The sequence below is a fragment of the Carya illinoinensis genome, chromosome 6 (genome assembly GCF_018687715.1).
Source record: "Carya illinoinensis cultivar Pawnee chromosome 6, C.illinoinensisPawnee_v1, whole genome shotgun sequence".
In the NCBI taxonomy this organism is placed as follows: Eukaryota; Viridiplantae; Streptophyta; class Magnoliopsida; order Fagales; family Juglandaceae; genus Carya; species Carya illinoinensis.
The window spans coordinates 1,035,286-1,048,723 of NC_056757.1; the positions used below are offsets into that span (position 1 = coordinate 1,035,286).

A 13,438-nucleotide genomic window follows, 5' to 3' on the forward strand; every position below is an offset into this window, starting at 1 on the left:
GGAAATGATGAAAGTTGTGTCAAAAAGTGGGCCAGATCTGAGTCAAATTTTATGTCACTTTGGGAGAAACTCATGGACAGACTAAATAAGAACCAGTTGGAGGAGATGGCAGTTTTACTGAGAAAAGTGTGGCTGAGGAGAAATGACTGGATTTTTGAAAAGAGAATGGTTTGTCCAAAGAATTCATTTAGTGCTACAAAAGCAACTTTACATGAATTTCGTGACTCACAAGTGGCTTTAACTCAAAGAGATGTAGTGCAGAAAACAAACACAGCAATGGTAAGATGGGAGAGATCAGAAAGGGGATATGTAAAGGTTAATTGGGATGCATCTATGGATCTGAAGGGGAAGAGAATGGGAATAGGGATTATGATAAGGGATGAACAAGGTGAGGCTATGGTAACAGTGTGTGATCAAAAGCCTAATGTGATCGAAGCAGCAGTAGCAGAAAGCATAGCACTGAGAAAAGCAGCAGAGATATGTGCAGATCTTAACATACAAAGGGCCACTTTTGAAGGGGATGCAAAGATAGTGATTCTTGCTGTGAATGGAGATGAGGATGCTTGTTTCAATTTTAGTCCTATAGTGGAAGACATTAGATTTTATTTCAGTAATAGACCAAATTGGTCTATATAGTTTGTACCTAGAGCCAAGAATATGGCAGCACATAGTTTAGCAAAATAAGCTATAGTTATGGAGGAAGAAAGAGTATGGATTGAGGAGGTCCCAGACTTTATTGTGGAAGTTTTAAATAGTGACAAAGATGTAATTCAGAAAGTTTAATGAAAGGTTACAGAGGTTCATTTCAAAAAAAAAAAAAAATGGACGAGATTGGAAGCTGTTCAAATCATGATCTTTAAAAGGTAAGGCGCTTGGATGCATGCGATCGATGCACTCTAATTTTCGCATGCGTCTCAGAAATTAGAAGATCATGAAGACAAAACTCATGATCATCGAGAATCTATTGTTCAATTTCATGAACTGGGTTCTCTGCAGGGAAAGAAAAAAGAAAGTTGTTGTTCGCTTATTTCAGCATGATCATCCGGATCAAGCATGTTTGCGTAAGTATATATGTATTTTTTGAGAAAGTCTTCTTAATTATTTATTTTTAAGATGTATTTTTTTTTTTTAAAAAAGGGGGATCGGAATTGAAGCTAATAATCGATGGAAAGTTGTTGAGTTTTGGGGAAATGAAATTAAAATCAGTTCGAATTAAAATTGAAAAACATTCAGATTTGCATTGTATAATATCGTACTACTCCTTGCATTGTATAATATAATATGTAAACCATAAAAGAGAAAAGTGGCTATCCAATATACATGAAAGTGACAACAAAAAGTAATAAATAAGTGATAATATTGCTAGACTATGATCTAAGGCCAAAAAAATATATAAACAGATTATGGTTTGCTCCATCTAACACAGATCGATTTTTCTTTACAGCAGTGGTATGTATCCATTAAGATCTCTTGCATATATAAGGTGCGGAGTCAAAACTAGTAGCTCTTGTTTGCAGTACTCCTGTAGTCAGGCTACCTAACTTGTTATCAAAGATCAATAGTATACATATTGCAAGCATGCATGATGTTGATCATGAAGTCGAGACAAATCATGCAAGCCTGTCTTTGCTTTTCGATCTGTTCAATTCCATATTCTGACAAGGCTGCAGGAATAGTTTAATCTTTCTAGCTCTCCCATCTTAGCCATACTTATCCAACATAGATCCTGTTTCGATCATAAGTATACTTTGGAAGATCTGTGCAGCTGCATGCGCTTATTTGTTTTCCGAGTTCCCTTAATTATTTCTTTACACCTAAATATGTTCTTCTAACGTCTCTTGTGACTCATGATCATTATCTGCTCCAGATAAGAGAAAAGGCCGTGACCGTATCTTTGCTTCTAATTGAATGCAACCTGGAGTCTCTGCCGCCTGAGTAGCAAGAAATGCTTGTGTAGATATCAGTTTTGCGATAGCAGTAGCTTTGAGGTTAGGATTCTCAATATTTTATTCCAGAAATATTCCTCTTTCTGCATTCCAATTTAGATGTCGGTTATGTTCAACATCCTAGCTGGACAGTCACCTGAGTGACTCAGCAGTAGTTGATTACTTCATTTAATAAGAATTCGAGGGATATTGAGACTGAAATCATGGATGCATGAAAGTATTAATGCTTGCAATTTGATAAATCTAATTTCTTAGATCGATGAATGGTATCCAAAAGCCTTTTAATAATTTTCCTTTTTTATTATCTCCTTCATTTTGATAAATTTAATATTCTCTTTATTACTGCCAATCATATGATGTCACATGATCAGAAAATGATAATTAAAAAAGCTTATGAATAATATTTTTCAGTCTTTTAGTCCAATATCCTTGAACCCATTACTATCACAGTCCAATATTCGTTCATTCTCCTTAATTGACTCCTTCAACGAACCCAGCATCTACAGTTCTGGTTGAAGCAATTGGTTGGCTGGCCTCGATCTGTTATGTAAATCAATTGGCCTGTGATAGTAATTAGTGACAAGAAGGATATATCGTTGTTACATTTAATGATATTTCTTGATCAAGCGCCACATGAGCTACATCAGTTCATCTATAATTTTTATATTTTTGCAGTACTTTATAAGAATCCTCAATCAGGTTTTGTTGTAGTATGGAAAACGACATACATCATGGTTCTGCACAGGAGAATTCCTCTGAAGTTCCATCTCTCATCAAGTATATATCATCAAATGAAGTGGCCGGCTTTGATGACGCTAGCTCGGCAACCTCCATCAATGAGCAGTCAACTGAATCTCATTCTCTCAGTCCATCTGCCACTGTAAGTTGTCGGACAATTTCCACAGGACTAGAATGCCTGAAAATTTAATAAACATTTACATGTCATGTTGTTGTTACTCAGACAATCTTTACCCTTGTTCTATATTGGTATTTTGCATATTACCAAGGAACTGAAATAGCTGTTGATTAACTAGGGCGATGAAACTGAACCCATCTACCATAAAAAAAGGGTGGAGTCTATTTCTATCAACATGCCTTCATCTCCAGTGGCAGTTCACTTACAGACTCCAAGAAGAGTTATCTTCAGTGGCGAAACCATTTTGAAGCGTGGGGTTCCAGATGATTCTCGTGTATCTAAGACTGAACCACTAGAACCGCCAAAACATCATTTTCACCCAATGCTAAGAGGCGCTGCATATGATAAGTCAATCAACGATGGACAATTTGCCCATCACCAAAATATTAGAAAATTGAAGGACAAGAGATATGATTCTTTCAAAACATGGTCTGGGAGACTTGAAAGGCAGATCACACTACTACGTGGAAAGTCAACACTTGATTCCAGACCCGAGGATGATACAGTGCAGAGTAGGGGAGTTGAGAGAAATTTACCTGTGGACCGCTACTTCGATGCCTTGGAAGGGCCAGAGCTGGAAACCCTGAAGGTATGTGTTTTCCTTCCCCAAAATTTAGTCACATTTTAATTCTTGTGATATTCTCTCAACAATTTGGGGTGGCCAAATCTGGGAACAACATGGTTCATGATGTGAGGCTATCCTAAAATGAATTTTGATTCTGATAAGAGGTTTGTTTTATGAAGATTACAGGTTTGATTTTATATTGAACAAGGCCAGCCTTACCTCATGAATTATCAAAACAATGTGTATCTAATCTAACAAACCAATCATATGCTACTGCTCCTGCTAGTGTTTTACCTAGTTTCTTGTTTGCTTAACCATGGACACTAGTGCTGGAGCAACTAAGAAATTTGAAAGTTATATCCCTATAACATGATTAATTATGAGGAAATTCTCTTGGTCAAATGCAGTGTAATCAAGTTATACTGCTGTCTTCCATTGCCTAATGATTAAGGGACTGTTGTGTACATAAAGAATAACAAATTAGCCTTAGATGCTACTATAATTGTGGTCACTATGCATCTATATATTTCACATAGTCAGATATTGTATATAATTGTGCTCCGTGCTTCTTCATCATAGTATCAGTCCTTTTTAACAGGCTTCAGAGGAAATGGTGCTTCCTCATGACAAGATATGGCCATTTCTTCTATGTTATCCTATCTCTTCATTTGGTATCTGTCTTGGTGTTAGCAGCCAGGCAATTATGTGGAAAGCCCTGGCCACCTCTTCCTCAACAAAATTTCTTCACATAAGCCTGACAGTAAATCTCGTTTTATGGTGCATTTCTATTGCTCTTATAGCCACTGTTACTTCCATCTATCTTTTAAAAGTAATTCTCTACTTTGAAGCAGTTCGGCGTGAGTACTACCACCCTATCTGTATCAACTTCTTCTTTGCCCCATGGATATCCCTATTGTTCTTAGCTCTTGGAGTGCCACCTCTAGTTGCTAACAACCTGCCTTCATCTCTTTGGTATGTTCTCATGGCACCAATTTTTTGTCTTGAGATTAAGATCTATGGACAGTGGATGTCAGGAGGCCAAAGGAGGCTATCGAAGGTCGCAAATCCTTCAAACCATCTTTCTGTAGCTGGAAATTTTGTTGGTGCATTACTGGGTGCATCAATGGGGCTAAAAGAAGGTCCTATCTTCTTCTTTGCTATTGGTTTGGCTCATTACACGGTCCTATTTGTAACTCTCTACCAGAGACTTCCAACAAATGATACACTCCCAAAAGAGCTCCATCCGGTATTCTTTCTATTTGTGGCAGCACCGAGCGTTGCTTCAATGGCATGGGCAAAGATTCAAGGCACTTTCGATTATGGTTCACGGATTGCTTACTTCATCGCCCTGTTCCTTTATTTCTCACTGGTAAGTGTCTGTCCTCGCTAATGCAAATGAGCATAAATTTTCACTTCAAGTCCCTGCCATGCACATACAGCTAAACATGCCATCTTTTGTAGTTTTTTTTCCATAGAAAGAAGAATATAGATTTGGTCTAAGGGTTTAGTAGAACAATGAGGAAGAAGTCTGGTAAAACATTAACAAAGCATAAAGCCAAGCAAGAAAGATGCCCTCTAACACAGAACACTGATGATCACTTGTTTTGTCATGATGGGTTTTCAAAACTATTTGATATTTCTGTGCTTTTGCAGGCAGTTCGGCTCAATTTCTTCAGAGGGTTTAAGTATGATGTTGACCTGTATTTGTCACCTGAGATAGTAATATCGGTGATGTTGACCTGTATTTGTCACCTGAGATAGTAATATCGGTGCACCTAATTTTGTTAGTATTGAAATCAACCCAAGTGTAAGTGTGAGTGTGAAATGAGTTTGGGTTTGCAGCCACCAACTCATGCTCACCCACCACCACCCACCACCACCTACCATAGTTAGGCCACCCACCCTCTCCCAAGTCAGAAGAAGCTGCAACAGGTGGGTTGCTCTTCTCCTATAAATAGAAGAGAGCTCTGAAGATAAAATGCAGTGGGTAAAAGAGAGGAAGAGGAACGTGAGAGAGAGAAATAGAATTTTGTAGAGTGTTTTATAAATCTCATATAAATTCTATAAAAGAGGCTCCAGTGGACGTAAGCAATTTGCTGAACCACTTTAAAATTGTTTTGTGTGATTTTCGGACAGACCGGAGGCACAACAATTGGTATTAGAGCTCTGGTTCGAGCTATCTGAAAATTCAAGTTGCTCAAAATCAATTTTTGACAACTCCAGGGTGTTCCTCGTGTCGAGACGAATCCGTTGCCGCAAACGGAATCGAAAACGGAGGTCGGAGTAGCTCACACGCGCCCCTAGAAGGTCCGCGCGTGCACTGCTGTCATCCACGCGCCCCCACGCGCGTCGGAGGAAGAAGACGACTGAGCAACACGCGCCCACGCACCCCCACGCGCTCCAGAGGTTGAAGACGCATGGCGGACACGCGCCTCACGCACCCCCACGAGCCCTACAAAGGTTCAGCGCGTGACTGACACGCGCCTCACGAGCTCCCCACGCGCAGACAGTGCTGTAGCGCGTGTAGTCCACGCGCCTACTCGCCGCCCACTCGCACTGTTAAGCGCGTGTATCCCACGCGCCAGGCAGATCACAACCTTCCGTTTTTCAGATCCAATTTCGGCTTGATCTAAGCCATTCGGAGTCCAATTTCAACAATCAAATAGTGCTTTCTTACTATTTGGATCATTCCAGACTCATCCGTACGGTTAGAATTTTGAAATTTTGAGTCTAAATTTTTTAAAATTCAAATGGAAGGATCTGGAAGAGACAGGAGCTCTGAACATGCCAGTAGCTCGGGACGTCGGTCCACTGTGTCAAATGCCAAGTTTGAAGTTGAAAAGTTCGATGGAACAAGCAACTTCGGCATGTGGTAATGTGAAGTCATGGACGTGTTGATCCAACAAGAGTTGGATATTGCGTTGGGAGGAAAGCCAAATGATATGATTGATCAGGGTTGGAAGAAGCTTAATACTCAAGCTTGTAGTACAATCCGATTATGCCTTACCAAAAAACAAAAGTATTTTGTCATGAGAGAGACAGATGCTAGGGTACTTTGGCAGAAATTGGAGGATAAATTCATGAAGAAGAGCATTGAGAGCCGTTTGCATTTGAAGAAGAAGCTCTTTAGATTCCAATTTCGTGAAGGTATTTCAATGTCTGAACATCTGAATAATTATAATCAAATTCTTGCTGATTTGTTAAACTTGGATGTTAAAATCGAAGATGAAGATAAGGCTTTACTACTGTTGAATTCCTTGCCTGATACATATGAGCATTTAATTACTACTCTATTGTATGGGAAGGAAAAGATTAGTTTTGAAGATGTATCTAACTCTTTAATTAGCAATGAGTACCGGAGAAAAGATAAACAGGTACATCAAGATACATCAAGTGAAGCGCTAACAGCAAGGGGGAGACCACAGTCAAGGTATCCCGGAAGGAGGAAAGGTTTTCATTCGAAAACCCGAGCCACATCACGTGGTTCATCAGTCGGCAGAAAACTCGCCAGAGATGAGTGTTCCTTTTGTCACAACAAAGGACACTGGAGGAAGGATTGTCCCAACCGGAAGGGACAATAGCAGAATCAACCCAACACAGCCAATGTCGTGGACAGAGATGACGAGTCAGATTTTGCCTTGGCAAGTTCATCATCCATTTGTCGTTCCGATGAATGGATTATGGATTCCGGATGTACCTATCATATGTGTCCTAATCGGGACTGGTTTACTGACTTCACAAAGATTGATGGTGGAGCAGTACTTATGGGCAATGATAGTGCCTGTAAGACTCAAGGAGTAGGTAGCATTCGGTTAAAACTGCACGATGGCAGCGTCAAGACTCTGACAGAAGTTCAGTACGTTCCGGACTTGCGGAAGAATCTCATCTCACTGGGATCTCTGGATTCAAAGGGATTCAGAATCGCCATTGAAGACGGAACTCTCAAAGTACTAATGGGAGTTCGGGTGGCAATGAAGGGTTTGAAGCGAGGAAACTTGTACTTCTTGCAAGGAAGTACTGTTGATGGAAGAGCTTCCACAGGTTGTGAGAAGCTAGATGAGACTGATGCCGACACCACCAGTCTTTGGCATATGCGTATGGGACACGCAGGAGAAAAAGTTTTGCAAACACTGGTGAAGCAAGGCTTACTCAAAGGTGCCAAGACATGTAAACTGTCTTTCTGTGAGCACTGTGTATTGGGGAAGCAAAGGCGGATCAAGTTTGGAACCGCAGTACACAATACACAAGGAATTCTTGACTATGTGCATTCCGATGTTTGGGGACCTACCCAAAATGCATCTTTGGGAGGTAAACATTGGTTTGTAACTTTTGTTGATGATTATTCTCGTCGTGTGTGGGTGTATACGATGAAGAACAAAGATGAAGTGCTGAAAATCTTCCTTGATTGGAAGAAAATGGTTGAGACTCAGACCGGCAGGAAGATCAAGCGGCTTAGATCTGATAATAGAGGTGAGTACAATTCAGACCCCTTCATGGAAGTATGCCGGAGAGAGGGAATTGTCAGACATTTCACGGTACGAGGTACACCGCAGCAGAACGGTGTGACAGAATGAATGAATCGTACTTTATTAGAGAAAGTGCGATGTATGTTGCTGAATGCTGGATTCAGTAAACAATTTTGGGCTGAAGCTGTGACCTATGCCTGTCACCTCATTAACCAACTACCAGCAGCTGCCAATAATGGGAAGACGCCCATTGAAATGTGGAGAGGTAAACATGCTACTGATTATGACTTTTTACACATTTTCGGATGTCCTGCTTACTATCATGCTAAAGAAAGTAAGCTTGATCCTAGAGCCAAGAAAGCAAAATTCTTGGGCTTTAGTATCGGTGTAAAAGGGTATAGACTCTAGTGTGTAGAGTCCAAAAAGGTAATCATCAGTAGAGATGTTACATTCAACGAATCTGAGATGCTTAAGTCACATAAGCATAAAGATTCCAGTGAAGGCAGTAGTGATGGCGAAACATCAGATGATTCGCAGAGTGTGGAGTTTATTACTTCAAAGAAGTTGGGAAAACATGGACAAGATGAGGTTGATAATCCAGTCACAGTACCTCCAAGTCAACCTGAGTCAATAGCAACCAACAGACCGAGACGAGAGAAACGTGTACCGATACGTTATTCAGACTATGTGACATATGCATTACCAAATGAAGGGGGTGAGATCCCAACCACTTACAGAGAAGCCATACAGTCCAGTGAACAAGTTGAATGGACAAAGGCGATGAATGAAGAGATGCAGTCTCTTCACCAGAACTAGACTTGGGAGCTTGTGCCGCTTCCAAAAGGAAAGAAGACAATTGGTTGTAAGTGGATCTTCAATCAGAAAGATGATCAAGCTGCTAAAAATGGAGTGCGATACAAAGCTAGGTTGGTAGCCAAGGGCTACGCTCAGACAGAGGGAATTGACTACAGTGAAGTATTCTCTCCTGTTGTGAAACATTCATCCATTCGGATATTGTTAGCTTTGGTTGCACAATATGATCTTGAGTTAGCACAGCTTGATGTAAAGACAGCTTTCTTACATGGTGATCTGGAAGAGAAGATTTATCTGTCTCAACGAGAAGGATTCAAAGAAGCTGGCAAATAGAATTGGGTATGCAGTCTGAAGAAGTCTCTCTATGGCTTGAAGCAGTCACCTCGGCAATGGTACAAGCGTTTCGACCGCTTTATGTTGGATCTAAAATACACTCGTTGTCAATATGATCATTGTGTATATTTCAGAAAACTTACAAATGGATCTTTCATTTATTTGCTTTTATATGTAGATGATATGTTAATTGCATGTAAAAGCAAGGGGGAGATAGATCGCTTAAAAACTCAGTTAAGTAATGAGTTTGAAATGAAAGATCTAGGAGAAGCACGAAGAATACTGGGAATGGAGATCAGCAGAGATAGGGTGAAAGGTACAGTTCACCTTACTCAGAAACAGTATCTGAAGAGAATACTGCAACGATTCAACATCGACTCGAAGACGAAGCCGGTGAGTACTCCTATGGCCCCATATTTCAAGTTCAGTGCATTGCAGTCTCCTAAAACCGATGAAGAGTGAGACTACATGAAGAATGTACCATATGCAAGTATTGTTGGAAGCTTAATGTATGTCATGGTGTGTACACGACCTGATATCTCCCAAGCCGTTAGCTTGGTTAGTCGCTATATGCATAATCCTGGAAAGGTTCATTGGCATGCGGCTAAGTGGATTCTACGGTATATTGCGGGGACCGTAGATGTTGGTTTGAGGTTCGAGAAGAGTGAAGATAGTCTAGTAACTGGATATGTTGACTCAGGCTATGCAGGTGATCTTGACAAACGTCGATCGACAACTGGTTATGTGTTCACTATGGCTGGAGGACCAGTTAGTTGGCGATCAACTTTGCAGTCAACAATTGCACTATCATCAACTGAGGCTGAATACATGGCTGTAACAGAAGCCGTGAAAGAAGCTATTTGGTTACAGGGATTGGTAACAGATTTGGGCTTTGAGCAGCAAGAGGTTACCGTTTACTGTGACAGTCAGAGTGCAATTCATTTGGCCAAGAATCAAGTATATCACTCTCGAACAAAACATATAGATGTCAGATTTCACTTTGTACGTGAAATATTGGAAGAAGATGACATCAAATTTTAGAAGATTGGCACTGAAGATAATCCAGTAGATATGTTGACGAAGGTCGTCACAGGGATCAAGTTCCAACACTGTTTGGACTTGATCAGTATTGAACACTGCTGAGCACCCTCGGGTGCATTGGAGCGTATTCGATAGCAGAAGTCTCTCATGTCAAAGAATGTGGTGCATTCATTTGAAAAATGAATCAGTTTGTAAGCATCCTGGTATGACACACTTGGGTGGAGGGGGTGATTGTTGAAATCAACCCAAGTGTAAGTGTGAGTGTGAAATGAGTTTGGGTTTGCAGCCACCAACTCATGCTCACCCACCACCACCCACCACCACCTACCATAGTTAGGCCACCCACCCTCTCCCAAGTCAGAAGAAGCTGCAACAGGTGGGCTGCTCTTCTCCTATAAATAAAAGAGAGCTCTGAAGATAAAATGCAATGGGTAAAAGAGAGGAAGAGGAACGTGAGAGAGAGAAATAGAATTTTGTAGAGTGTTTTGTAAATCTCGTATAAATTCTATAAAAGAGACTCCAGTGGACGTAAGCAATTTGCTGAACCACTTTAAAATTGTTTTGTGTGATTTTCGGACAGACCGGAGGCACAACAGTTAGACCTTCTGATATTCTATTTTATTTGAATCCCACAGGTTCTCAATAGCATGGTGGGCCTACACTTTCCCAATGACTGGTGCTGCCATTGCAACCATCAGGTACTCAAATGAAGTCAGAAGTGTCTTGACCCAAGCTCTATCCGTCATACTCTCTTCCGCTGCTACGCTTACAGTGACGGCCCTGCTTATAACAACCATCTTGCATGCCTTTGTTCTCTGAGACCTTTTCCCTAATGACATTGCTATCGCCATCAATGACAAAAGGCCAAAAACAATGAGAAAGTGGTTCCATCTAAGACATAATAGCTCAGATTCCAGAGATGTAGAGAATTTCTTAAAATTTTCAAGCTCAGATAGCAACGATTTAGAAGCGTCTCTAAAATCTTCAAGCTCTCAACGTAGAGAATCTTAAGCTTCCACTATTAGGCCCGTGATTCAACTGCCTTAAACGTTAAGAGATTTGTGACATTATTCAATGAGTCGTTTGCTCTGATACATGGGAGGAACAAAAGCGATGGTTTTGGCAGTTCCAGGGAACATTTAACAGAGTGATCAAAGATTCAGTAGTAAGAGAAGAGTAATGCTCAAACAGAAGCTTAGTTGTAAATTGTAGGAGAAGGTTTGCTGGGAATACACTTTTAGTCTATATCTTGTGCAACAATGTTCAATTATAGCTCAAAAGAATAAAAGAACAATGGATCCTGAGTAGTTCATTTGCACTTAACTTTCTTATGCTGGTAAGGAATCTTGCTTGCTCATATGGGGAGCTTTAATCTTTAACCAGAGTATGTAAATGAAATGTAGTGTCTATTACGTTTGCCTTTTCAATTGGTTCGCGAAAGTAATTTCAATTGCTGGAATTTATCACCACAAGCATTAGATTTAAGCATGCATACTGATCACACTCCTCATTTTAAACCATGATGGGGTGGGAACTAACTCAGATAATATACTAGATGCCTACTAGAAAACTTTTGGTAGTTTAAGAGGCGAAATCATGTCATTTTTTGCATGTGCTACGATCTGTGTACAACCTGAGACGAATTCGAATGATCTGAACCCAACACATACATTTATGACCCAAATTCGACACAAACTCCAATGACCTGAAGTAAATTGCCATCCTTAAGAGCCCGCGAGTGCAAAACAAATGTTGGGTTTTAAAAAAACCCAAATTGCCTGAGTTTAGTACGAGTTTCTAATGCTCTAGATGTTACAAGGTTGACATGACAAAAGATTTCTTGGCAGAAGCTAAGCAACTGTAATATGGACCCTGTCCTAGTGCAATGATCTTAAGTGCAACATAAGGTCTGCACAAAAGCCATATCATGTACCATTCATTGTCCTTGAACTTAAGAAAGGTCTTACGCAGGATTGTTTTCGACATAGGACATGTAAAAAGGTTGTGGTCCCCTGGTTTGTTCGGAAAAACCTGTCTACAAGTTTTTCTAATTCTCAAGAAGCCTTCTGAAGTCTCTTGACAAGGAAGTTAACTCAATATCTTCGTCATACTCATTTTATTAATTCATTTTTTTCTTCCAAGAACAATCTATGTGACATTTAACTTCCTAGGGATTAAAAGGACATAGCAGTTGATGGAAGCTGAGATCCTTGGTGCATATGTATAGCACATAGTTTGCTTCTCTCATTTTTGTGCCACATGTTCTTAATTTAGACCCATCATTATCTGTGGCTCGATCTCTGATCTCTGCAGTGGAATTGGTTGCTTCCGTATGTACAAGTAAGACAACAAAAATCTAGTCATTTTGTGTTGGATAATAAGAGAAATTCAAATGTTACAACTCAAGTACGTCAGGAACACTGTCATTTACAATAGTAAGAATGAAACGGTTATATCTTTTGCTTTCGAGGGTTTACATAGATCGGAGGAGTGTCCCTAAGGAGGTGACAGGTTCGATGGCAGTGGAAAGATGGGGTCTACCTCATATACGATGTAAATGAATTTTGATTCCTGCTTAGTATAGTGTGGAAAAGTTGTGCAGCATTTTCTAGTATGGTTTGTGGTTGTTATACATATGTAAAAGTATATATATCACTGGCCATGGCAGACCTTCTCAATGTGACAAAAACCATGTCGAATTTTTGTGTTCACATTCGTTTGTTAATTATTTGTTGTGTATTCAAAGATGAAAGGGGACCGCAAGAATGTCTTTCCACACTGATTCCGATGTCAACATTTGAAGGACTTATCTTGAAAATGCACACATCCTCTGCTTGCAAGTTTATGCAATGTAATGAGGACAGGCAGAGTTATCACTTGGCCGCTATGGTCTTGTTACAAGCTAAAGTGACTCAAGGTTCAATAGCAGCGACAAGTAGCATGTTTGAGGTAACATGGTCCCCTCCAACAAGGCTAATTGATGTAGCAACATTTATAACCCTTGGTTCTGCTTTCTTTCAAATTGAAGCAAAACATCCAACAGGTAAGACAAAAAAAGATGTAGAAGGAAATGCAAAAGCAGTGTTTCAAACTTTGGCATATCTCCAACACTTTTTTTCCATGTCTCCCTATCCTGCTTGGTCACGCGACAAACTTCTTACTCTCAGCCACTTCTCTTTCCCAGTCCCACTTGGATGAAATTGGGCCACCTAAACTTGAATTTAGGTATCATGGGAATGAATTGCAATGCAAATTCAAGAAGAACATCAACATGCATGTTTAGAAGAGCAAGTCCTGTCACATACTAGACCCATGACTAAGGGAACCCAGAGCAGAACATCTATGGTTATCCACCCTT

At 40.2% G+C, this 13,438-nt stretch overlaps 1 protein-coding gene across 1 annotated transcript; it reads left to right on the forward strand.

Annotated features, from left to right (window-relative positions):
- Window positions 1-1,571: 1,571 nt before the first annotated feature.
- LOC122313626 (S-type anion channel SLAH3-like) lies at window positions 1,572-10,899 on the forward strand. Its single transcript, XM_043128787.1, has 6 exons — window positions 1,572-1,988; window positions 2,622-2,826; window positions 2,981-3,451; window positions 4,026-4,796; window positions 5,081-5,160; window positions 10,716-10,899. Exons 2-6 carry the CDS (start codon window positions 2,659-2,661, stop codon window positions 10,897-10,899), a joined length of 1,674 nt encoding a protein of 557 aa, XP_042984721.1. The 5' UTR covers window positions 1,572-1,988; window positions 2,622-2,658.
- Window positions 10,900-13,438: the final 2,539 nt, after the last annotated feature.